The sequence below is a fragment of the Lissotriton vulgaris genome, chromosome 2_1 (genome assembly GCF_964263255.1).
Source record: "Lissotriton vulgaris chromosome 2_1, aLisVul1.2, whole genome shotgun sequence".
Lineage (NCBI taxonomy): Eukaryota > Metazoa > Chordata > Amphibia > Caudata > Salamandridae > Lissotriton > Lissotriton vulgaris.
The window spans coordinates 16,055,164-16,081,516 of record NC_141687.1 but is presented as its reverse complement, the minus strand read 5'-3'; the positions used below and the strand labels follow the sequence as shown (position 1 = coordinate 16,081,516).

The 26,353-nt window shown below is 51.5% G+C and overlaps 1 protein-coding gene across 1 annotated transcript in view; it reads left to right on the top strand.

The window, feature by feature from the left end:
• LOC147729472 (unconventional myosin-X-like) overlaps positions 1-26,353 on the top strand; it is a 763,954-nt gene that overhangs the window by 689,358 nt on the left and 48,243 nt on the right. Inside the window, exons 29-31 of the mRNA XM_086954339.1 lie at positions 8,609-8,702; positions 13,542-13,597; positions 14,896-15,038. Coding sequence (XP_086810465.1) covers positions 8,609-8,702; positions 13,542-13,597; positions 14,896-15,038 — 293 coding nt within the window. The remainder of the gene's footprint in view (positions 1-8,608; positions 8,703-13,541; positions 13,598-14,895; positions 15,039-26,353) is intronic.

Genomic DNA, 26,353 nt, shown 5'->3' with positions numbered 1-26,353 from the left:
CTTGCTTCAGTTCTTCCTCTCCTTCCCCTCCTTCCTTTCATTCCTTCCTTCAGTTCTTCCGTCCCCTCCTTCCTTTCATTCCTTCCTTCCCCTCCTTCCTTTCATTCCTTGCTTCAGTTCTTCCGTCCCCTCCTTCCTTTCATTCCTTCCTTCCCCTCCTTCCTTTCATTCCTTGCTTCAGTTCTTCCTTCCCCTCCTTCCTTTCATTCCTTCCTTTCATTCTTCCTTCCCCTCCTTCCTTTCAGTCCTTGCTTCAGTTCTTCCGTCCCCTCCTTCCTTTCATTCCTTCCTTCCCCTCCTTCCTTTCATTCCTTGCTTCAGTTCTTCCTTCCCCTCCTTCCTTTCATTCCTTCCTTTCATTCTTCCTTCCCCTCCTTCCTTTCAGTCCTTGCTTCAGTTCTTCCTCACCCTCCTTCCTTTCATTCCTTCCTTTCATTCTTCCTTCCCCTCCTTCCTTTCATTCCTTGCTTCAGTTCTTCCTCACCCTCCTTCCTTTCAGTCCTTCCTTTCATTCTTCCTTCCCCTCCGTCCTTTCATTCCTTGCTTCAGTTCTTCCTTCCCCTCCTTCCTTCCAGTCCTTGCTTTAGTTCTTCCTCTCCCTCCCTTCCTTCCTTTCTGCCCTTGCTTCAGTTTTTCCTTCCCCTCTTTCCTTTCATTCCTTGCTTCAGTTGTTCCTTACCCTCGTTCCTTTCATTCCTTGCTTCAGTTCTTCTTTCCTTTCATTCCTTCCTTTCATTCTTCCTTCCCCTCCTTCCTTTCATTCCTTGCTTCAGTTGTTCCTTACCCTCGTTCCTTTCATTCCTTATCTTCAGTTGTTCCTTACCCTCGTTCCTTTCATTCCTTGCTTCAGTTCTTCTTCTCCCTCCTTCCTTTCATCCCTTGCTTGTTATTCCTTCCCATCCTTCCTTTCATTCATTGCTTCAGTTCTTCCTCTCCCTCCTTCCTTTCATTCCTTCCTTCAGTTCTTCCTTCCCCTCCTTCCTTTCATTCCTTGCTTCAGTTCTTCCTCACCCTCCTTCCTTTAATTCCTTCCTTTCATTCTTCCTCACCCTCTTCCTTTCATTCCTTCCTTCAGTTCTTCCTTCCTCTCTTTCCTTTCAGTCCTTTCTTCAGTTCTTCCTCTCCCTCCCCTCCTTCCTTTCATTCCTTCCTTTCATTCTTCTTTCCTTTCAGTCCGTCCTTTCATTCTTCCTTCCCCTCCGTCCTTTCAGTCCTTGCTGCAGTTCTTCCTCACCCTCCTTCCTTTCATTCCTTCTTTTCATTCTTCCTCACCCTCCTTCGTTTCATTCCTTCCTCACCCTCCTTCCTTTCAGTCCTTCCTTTCATTCTTCCTCTCCCTCCTTCCTTTCATTCCTTGCTGCAGTTCTTCCTTACCCTCGTTCCTTTCATTCCTTGCTTCAGTTCTTCTTCTCCCTCCTTCCTTTCATCCCTTGCTTGTTATTCCTTCCCATCCTTCCTTTCATTCATTGCTTCAGTTCTTCCTCTCCCTCCTTCCTTTCATTCCTTCCTTTCATTCTTCCTTCCCCTCCTTCCTTTCATTCCTTGCTTCAGTCCTTCCTTCCCCTCCTTCCTTTCATTCTTTCCTTCCTTTCATTCCTTCCTTTCATTCTTCCTTCCCCTCCTTCCTTTCATTCCTTGCTTCAGTTCTTCCTTCCCCTCCTTCCTTTCAGTCCTTGCTTCAGTTCTTCCTTCCCCTCCTTCCTTTCATTCCTTGCTTCAGTTCTTCCTTCCCCTCCTTCCTTTCATTCCTTCCGTCAGTTCTTCCTTACCCTCGTTCCTTTCATTCCTTGCTTCAGTTCTTCCTTCCTCTCTTTCCTTTCAGTCCTTTCTTCAGTTCTTCCTCTCCCTCCCCTCCTTCCTTTCATTCCTTCCTTTCATTCTTCCCTCCCCTCCTTCCTTTCATTCCTTGCTTCAGTTCTTCCTAACCCTCCTTACTTCTTTCTGTCCTTCCTTTCATTCCTTGCTTCAGTTCTTCCTTCCCCTCCTTCCTTTCATTCCTTGCCTCAGTTCTTCCTTCCCCTCCTTCCTTTTAGTCCTTCCTTTCATTCTTCCTTCCCCTCCTTCCTTTCAGTCCTTGCTTCAGTTCTTCCTTCCCCTCCTTCCTTTCATTCCTTCCTTTCATTCTTCCTTCCCCTCCTTCCTTTCAGTCCTTGCTTCAGTTCTTCCTTCCCCTCCTTCCTTTTAGTCCTTCCTTTCATTCTTCCTCACCCTCCTTCCTTTCATTCCTTCTTTTCATTCTTCCTCACCCTCCTTCCTTTCATTCCTTCCTCACCCTCCTTCCTTTCAGTCCTTGCTTCAGTTCTTTCTTTCCCTCCTTCCTTTCAGTCCTTCCTTTCATTCCTTCCTCACCCTCCTTCCTTTCAGTCCTTGCTTCAGTTCTTTCTTTCCCTCCTTCCTTTCAGTCCTTCCTTTCATTCCTTCCTCACCCTCCTTCCTTTCAGTCCTTGCTTCCCTGCTCCCCGCCTTCAAGTTCCCCTTCCTCTTCTGTCCTTCCCTCCTCCACAGCCTGTCTCTTATGAGCTCCTCACCCACTTTACTGCCCAGTGTTGGAATCTATTCATCTAGACGCCAATCTAAATCTCTTCTGTGTGGCTTTACTGAATCACTGAGCGCTTTATGCAGATCACGCTGCCCTCTAGGCGCTCTCCTGTAGCGCCTCTCCCTCTGGTTACAGCATACCCTGCCCCTCTGGCGCCTGCACCGAGTGCATAGGCCCTCAGGGGGGCACAGAGAGTCAGGCTTCCCTGGACATCCTTACAGAGCCTGTCACTGGGGGCTCCGGGGCAAAGACCAGAGGCCTCGGGGGGGGTGCGGGGGGGCTCCTGGAGAGCCTGCACCTCTCTATTAAACACGTCACCCAATCGTGCTGCTCACAGTGCCCTCTGGAGGCCCCGCCCACACCTCACCTTCCTTTATGTGCCCATCAGAAGCATTCACTCCCTGTGCCCTGGTACAATGCATAGTGCCCTCTCGGTGCCCAGCTATATGTACCACTGCACTCATGCCAGGGGGCACGGCATTCCCCACGCTGGGACTCTGCTGAACCTTTGGAAATGTGTACTCCCGCAATCTGAGTACTCCAGAGACATGTACACCTCTGTAATGCAGCACTGGCCGCCCCTTATACACGTGAACTCTACGCTGGGACTCTGTTGTACCTTTGGACATGTGCACCCCACACTGAGGCGCTAGGTTCTCCTGAGACATTATACCTCTGTAATGCAGCACCGGCCTCCCCTTATACATGTGAACTCCAAGCTAGGACACTGATGTACCTTTGGACATGTGCGCCCCACACTGGGGGGCTAGGAGTACACCAGAGACTTATATACCAGAGTAATGCACCACTGGCCTCTCCTTATACTTGTAAACTCTAGCTGGGACTCTGTTGTACCTTTGGACATGTGAACCCCACACTGGGGCGCTAGGAGTGCACCAGAGACACATATATATATATATATATATACCATACCTTTGTAATGCACCACTGACCTCATCTTATACATGTGAACACCAGGCTAGGACAATGCTGTACCTTTGGACATGTGCACTCCCACACTGAGGCGCTAGGTTCTCCTGAGACATATATACCTCTGTAATGCAGCACTGGCATCTCCTTATACATGTGAACTCCAAGCTAGGACACTGATGTACCTTTGGACATGTGCACTCCCACTCTGAGGCGCTAGGTTCTCCTGAGACATATATACCTCTGTAATGCAGCACTGGCATCTCCTTATACATGTGAACTCCACGCTGGGACTCTGCAGCACTCCACACACTCAAACCAGGCTGCAACAACAACTGCAAGCTAGCATCGCCAGCCGACACCCATGGACCCTTCAGCTGTTACCGCTGCCGGCACACCTGTAGCACCGCCAAGAACAAGGATCCAGCACAACCCGCCCACAAGAACACAACCGAACCGAAGACCCTGCAATGCATCCTCCTCAACGTCCGATCCCTCCACAAGCACACCACAGAAATCTGGGACCTCCTCGACAGCACCACCCCGGACGTAGCATTCTTCACCGAAACCTGGACCAACGCCACCTCAGGACCGGACACCGCCATCGCCATCGCCATCCCCCAAGGATACAAGATCTACAGGAAGAACCGCCCCACCCACCCAGGAGGAGGAATCTCCATCGTCCACAAATCCAGCACACTCCCTGACGAGTCCACAGAACTGATGGAACACCTTCACTTCAGGAAACTGGCCAGCCCCACTGCCGCCCTCCGAGGAACCCTCATCTACCGACCCCCCTGGACCCAGCGGACCCTTCGCCAACTCCATCACAAACATTATCTCCCCGCAGGCCATCGCATCCACCAACTACACCCTGCTGGGAGACCTCAACTTCCATCTCGACAATCAACTGGACCCCAACATCACATGCCTCCTGGAGAACCTCCACAACATTGGACTCTGCCAGATCGTGACCGAGCCCACGCACTCAGCAGGACACACCCTCGACCCCCTCTTTACTACAGGAAACTCCATCACCTTCAGCCACACCACCGAACTCCCACGGACCGACCATCGTTGCGTCCACTTCACCTTCAGAACACCCACAATCCACAGACACCAGCACCTGCTTCCACAAAGAAACTGGACCAAAATCACCGACCAGCTCATCTCCTCACTCAACAACTCAACCCCAACCATCGCGGAAAACGACGACCCCAACATCGCAGCCCGAACCCTGCATAGATGGATCTTGGACAGCACCAACACCATAGCCCCCCTCAAGAAAAACAACAATACCCGTGCCAAGAAAGCCAGATGGTTTACCACCGAACTTCGAGAGTCCAGGCGCACATCCCGCCGCCTCGAAAAGGCCTGGAGAAACATCAAATCCACAGAAGCCCACAACAACTTCAGAGCCGCCACCAACGCTCACCATCAACTCATCAGAGAAACAAGCAAAAAAGCGATTGAAGACAGAATCTCCACCCACTCAAACACAACAGCAAGGAACTCTTGAGCATCATCAAGGATTTCGCGCAACCCACCAGCGAGCCTACCAACATCCCTCCCTCACAAGACCTCTGCGACAAACTCAGCACCTTTTTCCACCACAAAATCAAGAGCATCTACGACAACTTCGACGAAGACAACCAACACACTGAACCCTCACCAACCACTTCAGACACCCGGAAACCAGCGATTGATGACTGGACAGCCCTCACCACCAAAGACACACTGAAGACAATGAAGTCAATCCACTCAGGGGCCCCCACGGACCCCTGCCCCCACCACATCTTCAACAGAGCCGCTGACACCATCGCACCCATGCTCTGCCACACCATCAACCGCTCCCTGGCGAACACCTCATTCCCCGATGACTGGAAACACGCCATGGCCAACCCCCTCCTGAAGAAACCCTCAGCGGACCCCATCGACCTCAAAAACTACAGACCCATCTCCCTGCTCCCTTTCCCAGCGAAAGTCATTGAGAAAGCCATCAACAGCCAACTCGCCACATTCATTGAAGAACACAACATCCTCGACTCCTCCCAATCCGGCTTCAGAAAAAACCACAGTACGGAAACCGCCCTCCTCGCCGCAGAAATCCGCACCCTACTGGACAAAGGAGAAACAGTAGCCCTCATCCTCCTAGACCTATCTGCGGCGTTCGACACAGTCTCCCACCGCACCCTAATACGCAGACTCTACGACGCAGGAATCCAGGACAAGGCCCTCGACTGGATCTGCTTCTTCCTCTCCGGCAGGACGCAAGAGATCAGACTCCCCCCCCCCTTTCCTCTCAGACCCCACACCTACCACCTGCGGAGTCCCCCAGGGCTCCTCCCTCAGCCCGACGCTCTTCAACGTCTACATGGCTCCACTTGCCCCCATCGTCAGAACCTACGGACTCAACATCGTGTCATACGCAGACGACACCCAGCTCATCCTCTCCCTATCCAACGAGCCCAACACCGCCAGACGCAACTTTCGAGAAGGCATGGAAGCCGTCGCCAAATGGATGAAAAACAGCTGCCTACAACTAAACACCAACAAAACAGAAGTACTCATCATGGGCCCAAACCCCGACGCCTGGAGCGACACCTGGTGGCCCACCGCCCTCAGAAACCCGCCAACACTCACAGACCACGCACGCAACCTGGGAATCATCCTGGACTCCGAGCTCAAAATGGACCGCCAGATCAACTCTGTCTCATCTTCTGCTTCCACACCCTCCGCCTCCTTCTTAAGACCTTCAAATGGATCCCCCTCGAACACCGAAAGACAGTCACTCACGCCCTGGTCACCAGCAGACTCGACTACGGCAACGCACTCTACGCCGGAATAAACAAAAACCTCACCCGCAAGCTACAGAACATCTAGAACGCCGCCGCAAGACTGGTCCTCAACCTGCCAAAACACTGCCACTTCTCCCAGCACCTGCGCACACTCCACTGGCTCTCCGTCGAGGCGAGAATCACCTTAAAGATGCTCACCCACGCACACAAGGCCCTCCACGGCACAGGACCAGCATACCTGAACAGCCGGCTCAAATTCCACGCACCCCAAAGGACCCTACGATCAGCCCAGCTCTCCTACGCCGAGGCCCCCCGCACCAGAAAGACCAGATCGGGAGGCCGCTCCTTCTCCTTCCTCACGGCCAAAGCATGGAACGCCCTTCCGCTCCACCTCAGACAGACAACATTGCTCCGCATCTTCGCAAGAAACCTCAAAACCTGGCTCTTTGACAGACCCCCTCCTTGAAGGAATGGAACCTGCCCCCCCACCCCCACCCCCACCGCCTTGAGATCTTTACGGGTGAGTAGTTGCGCTTTAACAAACTCCTGATTGATTGATTGGACTCTACTGTACCCTTAGACATGCGAACCCCACACTGGTGTACAAGGTACTCCTGAGACGTATATACCTCTGTAATGCAGCACCGGCCTCCCCTTATACATGTGAACTCAACGCTGAGACACTGATGTACCTTTGGACATGTGAACCCCATGCTAGTCGCTAGGAGTACTCCAGAGACATAAATATCTCTGTAATGCAGCACCAGCCTCCGTACATGTGAACCCCATGCTGTGGCACTTCCTACTCATACAGATATACTGTCACAAAAAGGCACTGGCCTGCAATGGGACATATGTCATCTCACACAGGAGCTCTGGACTCTGGGGCATCAGACGCGCTCTCCTCCTTCATACATGTTCACTGCCACAGAGGAGTCTCACCTGGTACGACTGTCCCCTCTGGGCATGTGTCCAAGACGGGGCCCCGGGGAGGAGCCATCTGTGTAAAAGGTAAGAGAGGTGTCCCAGTCTGGGCTAGGATCTGTAAGGCAGTGCAGTGGGTACTGGACCGCCTTACAGATGCCCAGTCCAAACAGGGGCACCACCCTTACCTTTACACTGACGCCTCTGCTAGGGCACTGTGACCCCCATACTAGAAGACTGGCTTCTGCACCCTCATGTGTCACCTCACACCGGCACATCCGTCTTCCCTTGGGCAACACAAACTTCACATTTAGACAGTAGAGTCCTCTAATGACACGTTTCCAAGCTCTGGGGCAGTGGCCTTGGGACGTTTGCATGTCCACCCTTGACACTTTCCTCCACTGATAATATAGGGGTACCCCAACATTAGGCACTAGCCTTCCTTTCATGCATGTATGCACCACCCCTTGGGGTCTAGCCTCTATCATACATGTGCACCCCATGCACTGCATGTGTGCGCTTCTACTTTTGTACCCCACAAAATTCTTCACTTGCCTCCATTTGGATGTGTGTCCCATCTTTGGAGCAAGTAACTCCCTGGGTATGTAGTATATGTGGGGCAATGGCTTCAACTTTATTTGGCGTACCGCTTACCCTCATATAGGTGTAGCGCCACAATCTGGCACTGTTCATGCTTCTACGTGTGCACACCGCAAGCTGTGTAGGCGCATCCCTTCACAGGGGCCCTCCCCCGGAACATATGTCCTTCCTTACTTCAGTGGTTGCATCCGCTCATACGTGTGTGCCCTGGGTAACTGACTTCCACCCTCCATGTAAGCCACGGTAGGACCCTGCCATCCCCATGTGACTGAGTATCTACCCTCCTTGTGTGTTGAGGTGGTGTACATTAGACTCGTGTCTCAGACACTTGTTTCCTATTGTGTGGCCCCTGTAGTGCGACTTTGGTCTCCTCTGAGCGTGTGTACAGCCACCCAAGGGCACTGGGCATCTTTTCCAAGATGCACCCCCACACAGGGCACCTCCCTACACCCTGGTGGCAGAGCTCCAGTATATGCAGGGTTGGAGCACTCGTCTCTTACCCTACAAAGCATTATCACGCTTGGGCACTGTGCACCATGGCTGTGGGTCACTGCTCTGTGCCCAGTCATACCAGTGATTGAGATTTCAGCCTCAGGGGGAAGCATGAGACATTAGAAGCCCCTGAGGTCTCTAGCTTCATGCCTTGGGCTCGATCCGTATGCCATGTCCAGGAAAGTGGCAGTCCCCACCCCAACTAGAGGGGTCTTCTAAAGATTCACCAGTATTTGGGGGCCAGTGGTAATGTTGAATTGACCCTTCTGTGTTGAGGAATCCTTACACCGCAATGCATAATGTTTGGTTTTTTTTCTTTCTGCAGTGGTTGGTTCAATGTGCTGAGTCGTGTTCATAGCGCTACAGCTCAGCAGCTGCGGGAAATGCGAGATGAGCAGGCGAACCCTAAGAACGCAGTGGTGAGTGAGATATCTCTTGGACTATTACTACTTATGGGACCCCAAGGTGCTCGTAGAATGTGGGGTCAGTGTCCCCTTTGTGCAGAAGAGTATTGGTGGAGTGGGTGTGATTTGTGATGGTCTGAGCGCAGCATCGCAGCTTTTGTAGAGCAACCCGTGGCCAGACTCAGGAGTGGGAAGTGGTGCTTACCAGGGGCAACTTTGTAATACAGTGTGGTAACTTGTGATGGCGTTTAGTGCAGAGCAAAGTCTGTCTGTAAAAGATTCATAGTGCGGTGCCTGTTAAGCAGATCAGCACAATGGAGTATCAGTTCAGAGAAAATACATAATACAGAGCAGGTAGCTTGTAAAGGGGGTTCAGCATAGTGCAGGGCACGCTTGGAAACTATTCATAGTGCAAATTCGTGGTAAAATGATGGGGCCTTAAATGTACAATGTGAGAAGTTAGCATGGCATATGATGTCCACTATTCTAGTGGGCACCTTGCACCAGTCCAAACAACCCTTATTGATGGTGGTTGTAAAGTCAACCTTATAGACAAGCTATCTAGTGGTAGAATGGACCAGCAGTTTTAGGCTAAGACTTCAGAGAGCATGTGAAGCAAGCTGTTTTACCAATTATTGAGATCTAGTGTGGTATAGGTTGTATTGTATCCATTCAAAAATTCTTTTTTGGTTACACCTCTTTTTTTTAGCACATAAAACGCAGTAGCAACTTACATCTAGGTCCTGAAGAAGGCTAGACACCTGTAGGGTCATGAGAACCGAAACATGTAGACCACGGTTGCATTTATTAAGTTAAAACTGCTCTATTTGCACTGTTTTTAATCCTGACATCAGGAGACAACCATTAAATAATTTTAAGCCTCCTGATAGTTCGTTTTAGTTCACATCAGCACATTATTGCTTTAGTTTGCACTGCGCTCATCACTCACATTCTACAACAATAGCTCTTCATTCAGGGTTTTAGGAGCCCTAAGAGAGGGATATCACTAATGAAAACATCCCTGTGCTCCTCCCTCACAGTAAGGGGGTTGTAGCCAACAGTTGTACTAGGATTTACAGCCGGGAGGAGATCCCAGATAGTGAAGCATGTCACCTTGGTGAGTGAATGGATTCCGTCCTTTAAGGTAGGCCTTACTGTGTAGGTTTAGTTCTTTGGTGCACTTATGAGCACATAGGTCATCATAATTTTAGGTGGCTTTCAGAGACCCTCTGACTTGTTTGTTTTGTAAATACACAGTGTGCACCAGGAGAGCACTGCCAGATGGAATCAGATAAGGAATTGCATTTTGCACCCGGAGGATGAAGCATGAGCCGTGGGAGGAGTAGCCAGACCCGATAGGGGCCCGTGTTGAATACCTCCCAGAGTTGGGAACCCCCCTCCAGAAAGCCAGCGAAAGGGGAGGCGCACCTGATTGGTCACCCCCTAACCAGCTGCTAGCCACCATAGAGGGAGGTGGTAAGCGGCTAGGTGTTCAAAAAGGGGGTGTAGGTCCCCAGTTTGCGTTTGAACCCACCGATCTGAAGAGGAAGATCGCTAGAAGGAACCCTTTCGCTGTCGAAATCCTGAGTCTGTATAAAACTGCATTTACTTTGACTGGAAGAGTGTTAGAGACATGGTCCTAGGTTAAGCAGGTGTTGTAACCTCATTTTACAAAACCCTCAAATGACCATCCCCACCGGAGAATCTCAAGACTGGATTTGAGTAAACTCAAAGTGAAACCAACAACCTTTCCACCCAATCGACCCTATGAATGGAAAAGTGGAATACTATTAGGAAAGGAAACTAGCCGGAAAGATCTACGCTCACCCTAAGTAGGAAGAATACGTATTTAAAAAACATTTTTACAAAGCCATTGTTCTGCTAGTGGACCTCTGTTTTTATTAAGAATCTCCTTGGAAATTAATTTGTGATTGATTTGGCTCCTTCCTGGATGTTGTAACGCTACCAGGCTTCAGTTCGTAACACCACTACAGTGCTCCAGTGTTTAGTCCATTGTACCTTTTGCCATATTCCACCAATGTCTTATTTGGTCTTTCTCCATTTGTTAACTGTGTTCAGAAATATGTGCAACATGTGAAGTAAGTCCAGTAGTGTTATTACCTCTGATGAAAATACCAATATCCCTGCACCTCAGTCCAGTCCTGCAGCTGTGTCTGTGCTTTCAGCACAGCCTGGGATGGCTTTGGTACAAAGAAAAACCAAAGGGGATGATGGACGGAGCGTTGACAATACAAACACTCACCCCCAGTCAACTGATTTGGGTTTATCCCATCACCGTTCTTTAGCCCACTCTGCCACTCCAGTTCAGACATGGCCATATGTAAATCAGTCTGACCCTGTGCCTCATGGGAACAGTCCAGCCCGAACTGCCAAGCCATGTCTTCCTTGGCTGGACTGTTCCCATGAGGCACAGGGTCAGACTGATTTGCATATGGCCATGTTTGAACTGGGGTGGCAGAGTGGGCTAAAGAACGGTGATGGATTAAACCCAGATCAGTTGACTGGGGGTGAGTGTTTGTATTGTCAACGCTCCGCCCATCATCCCCTTTGGTTTTTCTTTGTTCGCCCTAAGTTGGCAGGCTATGCTCAGACGTGAGTCCCTTGCTCACTTTGCCACTGGATTCAAGATAGCCTGGCTGATGACGGCTGTAATGCCAGAATCCGGTCCTGGGAAGACATGGCTTGGCAGTTCGGGCTGGACTGTTCCCATGAGGCACAGGGTAAGACTGATTTGCATATGGCCATGTCTGAACTGGGGTGGCGGAGTGAGCTAAAGAACTGTGATGGATTAAACCCAAATCAGTTGACTGGGGGTGAGTGTTTGATTTGTCAAGGCTCCGTCCATCATCCCCTTTGGTTTTTCTATGACTTTGGTACATGCATTGTTTGAGAGGATGTTTGCAATTTATAACGCCCGTTATGAAAGGAACTGTTGGCAGTGTCTGAGGCGTGCAGCTATTGGTGTCATCGTGAGAGGATGTGGAGTTCCCTATCTGTGCAATCATTGGTCTCACAGTTTGGTACATTTAAATGGAGTATGAATGAAATTAAAACAAGCTGGCTGTTATTTCTGTCCAGAATCTGATTTTACTTGACATTTCATTCAGATGCAGTGATATTGTGCTGTTCTAGGATCCTAGGACCTCTGACCTCTATGCTCCTTTCTTCTGCCCTCTTACATTCATCTCTTCTGGGCTCTGCCCTCACATTGTTCTCTCCAAGAGATTCTGTCAAATCCCTCCTTTAGAACCTTTACCTTCTCACTTTCATTATTTCCCTGTCCCTTTGCACTATCCTTCATTCCTGCCTTTGTGGCTGCATTTTTTATTTTTATTTTTAATTTTTTCTGTGGGTTCAGCCCTCTCACATGCTTTATATCTTGAGGGTCTACCTTTCCCCTGTCTTTCCTCTACCCACTTTCAATTATGTCTTGTATGGTCTCTACCCTCTCACATTCCTGTATCCAACTCCTGTTACCTAGGGTTTCTATCATCTCTGACTCACATAGTATATGGGGTTTACTGTCTCACATTCCTTGTTTCTAGAAGTTCTACCCTCATACATTTTTTCTTCTACCCACTCTCATTCTTTGTTTCAAGCAGCTCAACCCTCATATACTCTTTTACCCTCTCCCATTTCTTGTTTTTTATGCAGCTCCACCCTCTTGCATTCCTCTCTTCTAACCTCACATTCCTCGTTTCTAGCAGCTGTACCCTCATACATACTTCAACCCTCTTACCTTATATTTGTCTTGGGCCCTGTCTCCTATGATAGGAGCTCTTCCCTCAGACACTCATTTCTTCTACCTTTGTAGGGTCCTCTCTAATAGATGTTCTTGCTTCCTACTCCTCTCTTTCAGGGGCTCTAACCCCTCACTACCCCCTCTCTTAGAGCGCTACCCTCTCACATTCCTAGTTTTTAGCACCTCTACCCTCATGCTCTCTCTTCTACACTCACATTCCTTTTTCTAGTGGATCTACCCTCATACACTCTCTTTTACCCTCTCACATTCCTGGTTTCTAGCAGCTCTACCCTCATACACTCTTTTCGACTACCCTCTCCCATTCCATGTTTCTAGTGTCTCGACCCTCGTGCACTCTTTTCCTCTATCCTCTCATATTCCTTGGTTCTAGGGGGGTGACTCTCATACACCTTTGTGTCCTACCCATTCAGATTCCTTGTTTCTAGTGCCTCTACCCTCATCCGCTCTTTTCTTATGCCCTCTCACAGTCCCCCTTTCTCGTGGCTCTACCACCATACTCTCTTCTTCGACCCGCTTTCATGGTCCCTTTCCTGGGATCTATCTTCTCTATTGATAGTTCTTCCCTTAGAAACTCCTTTCTTCTACCTTTGTATCGTCCTCTATCCTAGATGTTCGAGCCTCTCACTCTTCTCTTTCAGGGGCTCTACTCTTTCACTTTTCTCTCTTGTAGAGCTCTAGTCTCTTATTTTTCTTTTCTTTAACTGTTCTTCTAATGCACACTTTTTTACCCTCTGGTATTCCTCTGTCCTGGGGATTCTCCCCTCTCATAATCCTCTCCACTTGGAGGCTGCATATTGATCTTTCAGTGCTCTGCACTCTCACACTCCTCTCTCCTAAGGGCTCTACCCTCTCGCATCCTCTCTCTTATGGACTCTATCACATTCCTTGATGCTGTGCACTCTGCCCTCACACATCGCTGTTCTGCTCTCTTTATTAATCCTCTCGTCTGCAGCTGTCGTGTCACCTCCCCCTCTCCCCCAAGGTCCCCTTTTTAAATCTCTGTTCTATGATGTCACTCCTGGTCACTTCATTGGCTCCCGGTGATGGTCTCCCCTCTCCCTCCCATGCAGGGCACTCTGGATGTGGGACTCATTGACTCTGTCTGCGCCTCGGACTGTCCAGACAGGTAAGAGCTCCAGGGGGCAAATGGGGCACCTGTGGCAGGCTTTGGTGAAAGGAGATGTTGGAAGGTGCCTGTCTAGAGAAAGGGACTGGGGGGTGGTCTACCTTGAGGAACTACTGTGAGCTGGTGGCCCACCTAGAGGAAGGGTTTATGTCCACCTAGAGGAAGGGTTTATGTCTACCTAGAGGAAGGGTTTATGTCCTCCTAGAGGAAGGGTTTAGATCCACCTAGAGGAAGGGTTTAGATCCACCTAGAGGAAGGGTTTAGATCCACCTAGAGGAAGGGTTTAGATCCACCTAGAGGAAGGGTTTAGATCCACCTAGAGGAAGGGTTTATGTCCACCTAGAGGAAGGGTTTATGTCCACCTAGAGGAAGGGTTTATGTCTACCTAGAGGAAGGGTTTAGATCCACCTAGAGGATGGGTTTAGATCCACCTAGAGGAATGGTTTATGTCCTCCTAGAGGAAGGGTTTAGATCCACCTAGAGGAAGGGTTTAGATCCACCTAGAGGAAGGGTTTATGTCCACCTAGAGGAAGGGTTTATGTCCACCTAGAGGAAGGGTTTATGTCCTCCTAGAGAAAGGGTTTAGATCCACCTAGAGGAAGGGTTTATGTCCACCTAGAGGAAGGGTTTATGTCCTCCTAGAGGAAGGGTTTAGATCCACCTAGAGGAAGGGTGTAGATCCACCTAGAGGAAGGGTTTATGTCCACCTAGAGGAAGGGTTTATGTCCACCTAGAGGAAGGGTCTATGTCCTCCTAGAGAAAGGGTTTATATCCACCTAGAGGAAGGGTTTATGTCCACCTAGAGGAAGGGTTTATGTCCTCCTAGAGGAAGGGTTTTTTAGATCCACCTAGAGGAAGGGTTTATGTCCACCTAGAGGAAGGGTTTATGTCCTCCTAGAGGAAGAGATAGGAGCAGGTGGGACCCCTAGAGATTGGGATAGCAAACAGACCCTGTAAGAGAGGGGGGTGGTGGCAAATCCTTTCCAGCATGGGATCATCCAAGCTCATTGCCCCCAGAGATCAAGAGCTCCCCAGCCCTCGCATGCCTTACACTCTCACCTGTGCCCTCATGTCGGTCATGGTGTCAGAGGAATGTTGCATGTTAGGTCTGGAGAGGCAGCAGAGTCTCCAGGTTCAATGTGTCTCAAGGGCAGAGATGTTTTGGTCATAGCTCCCTGTACAGCGAGCCCTCCCCGGCACTTCATGTCAGTGTTGTCTTACTTGCTTAGGGCTGCAGATGGAGGGGGGTGTGCATGAGGAAGCATCTCTAACCCTTACCTCTGCTCCTCCCTATGCAGGCCGAACTCCTTTGTGATCATTACTGCAAACCGTGTGATCCACTGCAACTCGGACGTAGCGGAGGAGATGCACCACTGGATCTGCCTGCTGCAGAAGCCCAAGGGGGAGTCCAAGGTGGACGGCCAGGAGTTCCTGGTGAGAGGTAAAGTGGCGGGTAACCTGCAATGGCGTGGGTAGCACTGCGGTGTCATGGCCGACACTGCAGAGCGCGCGACAGACTCTGTGAGTGTAGGAGAGGTGTGATGGGTTTATAGATCATAGAGTACCATCTAGCCTGAAGAGCAACATCCACCTGGTGGGCGCCAAGTGAACTGCAGCTGAACGGTAAGCCTCAACTGGTGCTCTCGCCTCCCAAGGCTCGGCTATAATGGATCCAGTGGCTTCCCTGGGCTCCGACTGGCGGGAAAGTTCTACTGCAGTTGGTCCCAGCCTGGAACATCCAATCAGGTCAGTCTACAGCCTGTGAACACCAACTGCACTAACCTGCTCTAACTACATCCAGACCTCCCGGCACAGAAGGCTGATGACCAACAGCTGCAGACCCTGTGACGGCAGTGACACGATAGCACTGATGGATTGGTCAGCTGAAGAACTAATTTGTATCATGTGTGGCTGTGGATACACATGCTGCGCACACTCCTTCCATCTAGTGTTGACCTCCTATCTTTATAACTTGTTTATCTTCGAACAATTCTTTCGAGTCAAGGGATCCAGCGGCAACTCCTCTTCGATTCAATGCGCAGGGTCATCGGTTTCATTGTTTGGAGTGTAATGTAATATAATGTAAATGTGTGTGTCTTGTAAAGCGCACTGCTACCCGGAGGCGTCCTGGCGCTATAGACCGCTGGGGAACCCGTCCTGGCTTTCCCTGTGAGATGTTCCCTCCTGGGTATCTCCAAGGTGAAACCAGGCATCCCCGGCGTATGTGGGGGGCCGTTGTGGAGATGAGGCAAGCTAATTCCCAGAGTTGCCGAGTGTGATCCCTGGTTAGAGTAGGCACCGAGGCAAGAATTATCAAGTCCGCTGACCCTGGTTCACGACCCTGCCAAGTCGGGAATTGAGCCCTGGTCCCGGGCCCTCCTCTGCTTCCAGGTCTGCTGCCTCTAACCAGTGAGCCACACCACTCCACCAGTGTGCACAGCTTGTGAATCTACAGCACTGCATACAACAAATATAGACTTAAGTAACCTCATCCACATCTTGTCACCTCTGTGAGAAGATCAGGCACTGGAAGAGGGAGTGTTGTCAGATTCCTAACAGGATTCAGGGAAATGCAAACCAAATACAGAGGAATAAGGGGATGGTTCCTGATATGCAGCACTCTGAGCCGAATGTGCGGGGTCAGAATTCATTCTGAATGCCGATGCCTACGTCTCCAGTGATGCAGCAAAACATGAGAAACAAGACACCCAATGCTGCCGGATTTCCTCCCCCTCTGCCACCTCCTGTTTGGTGGTGGTCTCCATGCTGTGAGCAAGGCGACGTGGCGGATGGTATATTAAGTTTTTTTTAGATTTGAACTGTTGACATGCCGTGCAGTCCTGGTCGTTGTGTTCGGGCGAGAGGCACACATTGCAGACCAGGTTGGTGTGGGTGCTGTAAGTAGCACTGCAGGCGCCTTCTGAATGGGTTCCATTCCATCATCCCTCCCGGAACATTCTCCAGGTCCAATGGAAGGTACCGAGGGATCATAGAGTCATTTTGTCGTTGACTGGTCTCTGAACTCTTGGTCATGTTGTACTCTGGATGATTGACGATGGCTTCGACTTCTCCATGTCAAGTAGGCCTTGAGAAAGGGCGTCAATAGTGAACAACGGCACGCACACCCAAGGCCAACGGCATGCACACCCAAGGCCAACGGCATGCACACCCAAGGCCAACGGCATGCACACCCAAGGCCAACGGCATGCAAACCCAAGGCCAACGGCATGCAAACCCAAGGCCAACGGCATGCACACCCAAGGCCAACGGCATGCACACCCAAGGCCAACGGCATGCACACCCAGGGCCAACGGCATGCACACCCAGGGCCAACGGCATGCACACCCAAGGCCAACGGCATGCACACCCAAGGCCAACGGCATGCACACCCAAGGCCAACGGCATGCACACCCAAGGCCAACGGCATGCACACCCAAGGCCAACGGCATGCAAACCCAAGGCCAACGGCATGCACACCCAAGGCCAACGGCATGCACACCCAAGGCCAACGGCATGCACACCCAAGGCCAACGGCATGCACACCCAAGGCCAACGGCATGCACACCCAAGGCCAACGGCATGCACACCCAAGGCCAACGGCATGCAAACCCAAGGCCAACGGCATGCAAACCCAAGGCCAACGGCATGCACACCCAGGGCCAACGGCATGCACACCCAGGGCCAACGGCATGCACACCCAAGGCCAACGGCATGCACACCCAAGGCCAACGGCATGCACACCCAAGGCCAACGGCATGCAAACCCAAGGCCAACGGCATGCAAACCCAAGGCCAACGGCATGCACACCCAAGGCCAACGGCACGCACACCCAAGGCCAACGGCACGCACACCCAAGGCCAACGGCATGCACACCCAAGGCCAACGGCATGCACACCCAGGGCCAACGGCATGCACACCCAGGGCCAACGGCATGCACACCCAAGGCCAACGGCATGCACACCCAAGGCCAACGGCATGCACACCCAGGGCTAACGGCATGCACACCCAAGGCCAACGGCATGCACACCCAGGGCTAACGGCATGCACACCCAAGGCCAACGGCATGCACACCCAAGGCCAACGGCATGCACACCCAAGGCCAACGGCATGCACACCCAAGGCCAACGGCATGCACACCCAAGGCCAACGGCATGCACACCCAAGGCCAACGGCATGCAAACCCAAGGCCAACGGCATGCAAACCCAAGGCCAACGGCATGCAAACCCAAGGCCAACGGCATGCACACCCAAGGCCAACGGCATGCACACCCAAGGCCAACGGCATGCACACCCAAGGCCAACGGCATGCAAACCCAAGGCCAACGGCATGCAAACCCAAGGCCAACGGCATGCACACCCAGGGCCAACGGCATGCACACCCAGGGCCAACGGCATGCACACCCAGGGCCAACGGCATGCACACCCAGGGCCAACGGCATGCACACCCAAGGCCAACGGCATGCACACCCAAGGCCAACGGCATGCACACCCAAGGCCAACGGCATGCACACCCAAGGCCAACGGCACGCACACCCAAGGCCAACGGCACGCACACCCAAGGCCAACGGCATGCACACCCAAGGCCAACGGCATGCAAACCCAAGGCCAACGGCATGCACACCCAAGGCCAACGGCATGCACACCCAAGGCCAACGGCATGCACACCCAAGGCCAACGGCATGCACACCCAAGGCCAACGGCATGCACACCCAGGGCCAACGGCATGCACACCCAGGGCCAACGGCATGCACACCCAAGGCCAACGGCATGCACACCCAAGGCCAACGGCATGCACACCCAAGGCCAACGGCATGCACACCCAGGGCCAACGGCATGCACACCCAAGGCCAACGGCATGCACACCCAAGGCCAACGGCATGCACACCCAGGGCCAACGGCATGCACACCCAAGGCCAACGGCATGCACACCCAAGGCCAACGGCATGCACACCCAAGGCCAACGGCATGCAAACCCAAGGCCAACGGCATGCAAACCCAAGGCCAACTGCATGCACACCCAAGGCCAACGGCATGCACACCCAAGGCCAACGGCATGCAAACCCAAGGCCAACGGCATGCAAACCCAAGGCCAACGGCATGCACACCCAAGGCCAACGGCATGCACACCCAAGGCCAACGGCATGCACACCCAAGGCCAACGGCATGCAAACCCAAGGCCAACGGCATGCACACCCAAGGCCAACGGCATGCACACCCAAGGCCAACGGCATGCACACCCAGGGCCAACGGCATGCACACCCAAGGCCAACGGCATGCACACCCAAGGCCAACGGCATGCACACCCAAGGCCAACGGCATGCAAACCCAAGGCCAACGGCATGCACACCCAGGGCCAACGGCATGCACACCCAGGGCCAACGGCATGCACACCCAGGGCCAACGGCATGCACACCCAAGGCCAACGGCATGCACACCCAAGGCCAACGGCATGCAAACCCAAGGCCAACGGCATGCACACCCCAACGGCATGCACACCCAAGGCCAACGGCATGCACACCCAAGGCCAACGGCATGCACACCCAAGGCCAACGGCATGCACACCCAAGGCCAACGGCATGCACACCCAAGGCCAACGGCATGCACACCAAAGGCCAACGGCATGCACACCCAAGGCCAACGGCATGCAAACCCAAGGCCAACGGCATGCACACCCAAGGCCAACGGCATGCACACCCAGGGCCAACGGCATGCACACCCAGGGCCAACGGCATGCACACCCAAGGCCAACGGCATGCACACCCAAGGCCAAAGGCATGCACACCCAAGGCCAAAGGCATGCACACCCAAGGCCAAAGGCATGCACACCCAGGGCCAACGGCATGCACACCCAAGGCCAAAGGCATGCACACCCAAGGCCAAAGGCATGCACACCCAAGGCCAACGGCATGCACACCCAAGGCCAAAGGCATGCACACCCAAGGCCAAAGGCATGCACACCCAAGGCCAAAGGCATGCACACCCAAGGCCAACGGCACGCACACCCAAGGCCAACGGCACGCACACCCAAGGCCAACGGCACGCACACCCAAGGCCAACGGCACGCACACCCAAGGCCAACGGCACGCACACCCAAGGCCAACGGCACGCACACCCAAGGCCAACGGCATGCACACCCAAGGCCAACGGCATGCACACCCAAGGCCAACGGCATGCACACCCAAGGCCAACGGCATGCACACCCAAGGCCAACGGCATGCACACCCAAGGCCAACGGCATGCACACCCAAGGCCAACGGCATGCACACCCAAGGCCAACGGCACGCACACCCAAGGCCGATGGCGGAAAAAACAATCTGAAGATGGAGTCGATGACCAGGAGCATTGACTCGAAAAGGAGTCACCACTGGATCCTTTGACTCCAATGAAGAAAAACAAGTTGTAAACATCTAAGCCCAACACTAGATGGCAGGAGTGTGCACAACAAGTGAATCTACAACATGACTTGTGACAGAAAGATGCTAACAAGGGAAGTAACATAATCCTTCAGGCGCGAAGCAGGAAATCGATGGTGCCATGAAGAGGTCACACCTCCTGCACTTGGGAGGTGGGCAGATTTATCAGCTGATGGAAATATTGCCGGGGTGAGGGGCTGACCATCACTCTGACGCTATCAAAACTGAGAGGGAGCGAGAGGGACAGAGGGTCTCGTCCTCCTACCAACAAGTAATCAACTTCTCATGTGTAGGATGCCGCATATTTGAGAGCGGTTAGTGCCAACAGCACTACAGGAATGGATCCAGGAGGAAGATCTTTCTTCCTGATGAAAAGCCAGAGGGATGGCTTGAAACAGGTCGACCCTTAGGAAGATCGGTACATAGTTATCCATCTCTTCCTTTACCCGTTTTTATTCATACCATTTTCTTCACCTTGCGGAGGGTTATTTTGCAGCAAACTGAGTGGCTTCCTATATTGTGGCCGCATCACTGCGATGCCACAGAACAGGCCCTGAAAGCGTACATTGACCCCCAACTCAACCCTGACTCTGAGAGGCGCAAACTGCAACAGGGCCAACTTGAGACAAAAATATGAATGCTTTTCCCACCTGGCTGCGGCATCCATTCAGCACAAGAATGGATTGTGATCAGGCCAAGGACGTCCGTGCACTGATCATTCAAGGCTGCGTATCCTCCCCCCTGCGATGCCTAATCCTTCGCCAACCCGGCATGACCCTGCATGCAATCCTTGTACTCGCTCGCACAAACTCTCAGCTGAGCAGAGGAAATGGAATTGGCACTTACCAGGGCCTCGGAACTGGCAGAACTGAGCGGAGAGAGGTCACTCGGATGAAGGAGGAGAGGGTAGATGCTGTCTACACCGACCAGGGCGCCCGCAGACCCCCGTAAGGCCACACCGATGACCGCAAAGTGTGCAAATTGTGGCTTAGAGCCGCTCATGGAGAGACCTGCCCAGCAAGATGCAAATCACGTTCCCGGGGTGGAAAGGGGAGTTACTTCGCCTGAGTCTGCTGCAGAAAAAAAGGCTGAAGAGTCCAAGGCAAGCCCAAAATAAATGCTTCACTGAAGGCCCTTACTGTGGAAGATACCATCTCTGATGAATGGGTGCAAATCTGTGATCCAGACAGAACAGCTCAGAAAGTGAGGACAACCACGTATTCACTATTTTTGCGGCCCTGCCCGAGGGCACGAAGAAACTGTTCCAAATGTGCACTGTGATAAGAGGGGAGGTGTTGATAGACACGGGGGCTTCAGGTCTTTCACCACTTCAAAAACTGCCCCCCCAACCCCGGCTAGAAAGCACAAAGGCCAAGTTATTTGTCCCCGGCAGCCGGTGCAGGCTGCCACTGGCCGGGGTCATCGAACAAGTGGTGGCGAAAGGTCACAGAGTGGGAAATCCTGCTCACACATCATCTAGGACAAGATGGGCACACACTGCTGAAGACCTGGGTTTGGAATTCTTCACATGAAATGTCCACTATACCCAAGAAGACGTCATTTTAAAGGACTTCCCAGGGCACACAAGTCAGGCTTCACACAGAAAATACCGTCTGCACAGAGGCCCTGCACCACTGAAGAGTTCCCTCTCACCTAAGGCCCCTGGTGGAGGGGAATTTTGAAAGTTGGAACAATTGGAAGTGATAGAGAAGGTATCTGGGCCGACCCCTGGGTATCTCCATTGGTAGTAGCACCCAAGCCAAGGCAGCCAGGAGCCACCTGCCTCGGTGTGGATATGTGCCTTCCGAATGCTGCCATCCTCCAAAAATGTAGTCTAACGCCCATTATGGAAGACCTCTTAGTGGATCTGAATGGCGCACAGTGTTTTTTTTAACCTGGACCTCAAAGTGGGGTACCACCAGCCCGAGCTGGACCCCACGTTCTGCTAGATAATGAAATTTTCCACTCACCTTGCATTGATACAAGCGCCTCAATTTTGGCATTTCATCAGCACTGAGGTCTTCCAGAAGACAATGTGGGTTCTATTGGCTGGCCTGGCTGGAGCCGTCAACTTGAGTAACAATATATTTATATACTCCAAATCTCTGGAAGATTACCACAGATGCAAGTAGGAAAGGAGACTGTATAGCAAACCAATTATTGTTGTACCGCCCTAATAATACATATACTCACAATATTGTGCGACCTTAAATGATTATTGGCTGAGACAGAATGATATATCAAAATTCAGAGACCATTTTATTTATAATTATTTTCTCCTTCTATTTGTTATACATATTATTTATCATTTTTTAATGTTTTTTTCAGTTATTTACACAAATTACATTCAAATACATACATTACATATATTCACATAACACAAGAAAGGGAGATGGAAGGTGCTATACGATATATTCGGTCGGTGGAGAATTTGAAGAAGGCAATGCGGTGGAATAGAACTACGCGCGTTTCGGCCAGTGGCCTTCGTCAGGTGACCGTCATTCGCACGTTAAAGACATGACAATGTGCAACAAAGATAGACGTGGTATCTAGTGGTGCTTCACTTTAGTATTCCCAATGGTTATTGTTCCTGGTGACAACGTTTCATTTGTACTTGTGGGGATCTTTTACAAGTCCCTGTAGTTAGTGGACATCTGCGTTCTGGACAGGATTTTTTATCCTTCGAGAAGAAATACTAAGGATGTTTCCTAATTTAAGTGCTGTGTGTCGACCTTTCACAGTGCCTTGATTTAGCTGTAGAGGACTCGCTCGTTTATGTCCACATTCTTATTTCGAATTCTAAGCCAAAGACATCCGTCTAATTGTTTCTCACTCTGGTATGGGTCTGATAATAGAATGATCTTTGTCTATAATCTGTCGGTCGGATTGTCTTTTCTTTTATGTGGCTTTACATAACACAGGGGGTTCTAGTCTGGCATCTGCTTGTCTTCACATCCAAATGTTTTGAGCCAATAATCATTTAAGGTCGCACAATATTGTGAGTATATGTATTATTAGGGCGGTACAACAATAATTGGTTTGCTATACAGTCTCCTTTCCTACTTGTTTACGTACTCCCTACGAATAGCAAACCGAACAGTGGGTAGGGGTCCCCTTTTTCCAAAAATTAGATCACCACAGATGCTTCAGACCAACCCTACCCCACAGTGCAGACCAGAGCCTCACACTACTCCGGGAGAGGTGCCCCTTCTTTCGAACGGTCCATTGAGTTCTTTGGATACATCTTCTCCAAAGATGGCCTTCAAGTTGAGTTGAAAAATGCAGATGCCATCCGGACGGCAGCAGAGGTGCAAAGCTGGCTGGCCATGCCACTATTTGTGGGCAATTTGTCCCCAACCTTGCCATCCTGTCAGAACCCCCGTGAGAACTCACAAAGTTAGATGCTGTGTGAGAGATGAATGACAAGCCAGGCAGAAGATGCATTCTGGAAGGTAAAAGAGGCAAAGCCGCAATGGCGTTCTATGACCCCACTGCTACACCGAAATGGCGGTAGACTCCAGCCCGATGGGACTGGGAGTTGTTTTACTCTAGGAGAAGAGCTACAAGACGTGGGTCCCTGTTTCATATGCCAGCAGGGCCCTCATGGGGACCAAGGAAAGATATGAGCAAAATAGAATTGAAAGGGAGGCCCTGCCACCGGTTTCACCATTACTTATGTGCAAGGCGATGTAGGGTTGTTACGGGCCATAAGCCGCTAGTCCTGCTCTTTGCGGGCACATACCAGAATCCACCTCTGAGGATCGGGATGTAAGCTGTGCAGATGTAGACCTCCAAGCCCGGAGCTCACATCCGTTTCAACTTCTTGTTGCAACACCTGCACACCTTCACACTGGTAGAGCCGCGACCAAGGAGGAGGATGAGTGGGCCGAGGACTTTGTCAACATGGTAGTGCAAAGTGCCTGCCACTTAGCGAAAACAGTGGAAGAGATATTGAGTCACCAACTCCAACGTGCCTGCAGAGATCAACACAGCCTTTATGCGCACGCAGATGGAGCCTTCTTCAATGGTGCCAGCGGATGAAACCTGTCCGACACATTTGTCCTGGTGTTATAGCATGTCCGCCACAACCTCAGCCACACCACAGGACTGCTTCTGACGGGCCAACACATAGGCATCCCAAAAACCCAGTGGAAACGGATGATTGACCTTGCGCAACTGTGGCACCAAGACGGAGCGAAGACCGAGGCACAGCTTTGGAGGAAGATATGGTTTCAAGGAAGGGATGAAGTGGTGGGCGACGCCACACAACAGCGCCTCCCCTATGGACAACTAGCAGGACAGCATTGCCAGCATTGGTTTTGTTGCAGGAGCAAACACAAGGACATGATGGACGGAGCGCTGAACCTTTTCAGACACTCACTCCCAGTCACAGATCTGGGTTGAATCCATCATCATTCTTTAGCTCACTAGCTGTGTCTGAACTGAGGTGGCAAAGTGAGCTAAAGAATGATGATAGATTCAACCCAGATCTATGACTGGGGGTGAGTGTCTGAAAAGTTTTAGCGCTCCGTCCATCATCTCCTTGTTCTTTCTTTGTTCCCCCTAAGTTGGCAGGCTATGCCCAGACGTGGGTCCCTTGCTCACTTTGCCACTGGATTCAATCTATCCTGGCTGAAGAGGGGTGTTGCCCCAAAACCGGTCCTTGGATGCTTGTTTCCAGTCCAGGGAGGACCTGGCTTGGCAGTTCGGTCTGGACTGTTCCCATGAGGCACAGGGTCAAGACTGATTTGCATATAGCTGGGTCTGAACTGAGGTGGCGAAGTGAACCAAAGAACAATGATGGATTCAACCCAGATCTGTGACTGGGGTTGAGTGTCTGAAAAGTTTCAGCGCTCCATCCAGCATCTCCTTGTGTTTGCTTTGTTGCAGGAGCTTTATCTGCTACAGAGCCTCGTGGTACCTGTGTGCGATTCATCAGCTACAGAGCCTCGTGGTACCTGTGTGCGATTCATCAGCTACAGAGCCTCATGGTACCTGTGTGCGATTCATCAGCTACAGAGCCTGGTGGTACCTGTGTGCGATTCATCGGCTACAGAGCCTCGTGGTACCTGTGTGCAATTCATCTGCTACAGAGCCTCGTGGTACCTGTGTGCGATTCATCTGCTACAGAGCCTCGTGGTACCTGTGTGCGATTCATCAGCTACAGAGCCTCGTGGTACCTGTGTGCGATTCATCAGCTACAGAGCCTCGTGGTACCTGTGTGCAATTCATCTGCTACAGAGCCTTCTGTCACATGTGTGCACAATGCACTGCAGAGGATCCCATTCTGTTGAAACCTTCACAATAGATTGTCAGTGTCTCCTCAGACCAAGTCATTTAGCACTGCTGATCCACCCATCCATCTGTCCTTCCGTCCATCTTTCTGTCCATCCATCTATTCAGCACAGGGAGACTTGAGGAGAGGAAAACTCAAGGGACAGAGCGTAAGGAAAAAAATGGAGACTGCGACAGACCACCTTAGAGACATCTAGCCCAGTAGAACCAGAAAAGCAGGTTGTAGGGAGGCTCAGCTACAGGGGACTGGATGATCGGAAGACAAACACAAGAAGAGATATTCGACAAGGAAGTACCGCACACAACGACACAGTGACAATGACTTTGACAATAACAGAATGGAAAGAAAGCGTCAGATAAGTCTCAGGTACAGACAAAAAAGCTCAGGCAACTTCCAGTCTATTCAAAGCAAGCTCAAGAACTAACACCCGCACCAGAGAGAGACGCAGCTCTAACAGTGCTTCCTGGTTATCGGTTGTTTCCTGGTCTTGCAGTGTCTGAGCTTGTGGCTCTCTCCCGCCCCTTAGTCTAACGCTTCAGTGCTCCTCATCGCTACTCCAGGCAATCAAGCGCCCAACGGAGTTCCTTGGTTACACAATTGCACCAGTCCCTTTGGTCCTGGACTCCAGTGATAAACCTCAGGACCCCCCAGATACTGCCTACTAACCACTGGTTGTCCCAGGACCCCAGGAACGTCCTTACGTGCCCAGTATGAGGCTGGACTGGGGTAGCACCTGTCTGCTCGCAGGAAAGTAACTATTTACAAACAGTGTCATTGATTCATGGATCTTTTCAAAGACGTGGGGAAGGGACTGGTTTTTAAAGCCGCTGAAGACAATGCACCAATAGTGATGGCAGGTAAGAAAAGTACCAGAGACCACGAGCTGCTATAAAAGTGAAATGAGCGGTACTGTGAGGGTGTCTGGGGTACTTCCGTACTGTCTGTCTCTGTTTCTGTATCTCTGGAGCATGGTCTTAGTTCCCCAGGGGGGAGGGAGCACCCTGCCTCTCATCCCAACACAGTTCACCCCATTGCACCCGATAAATG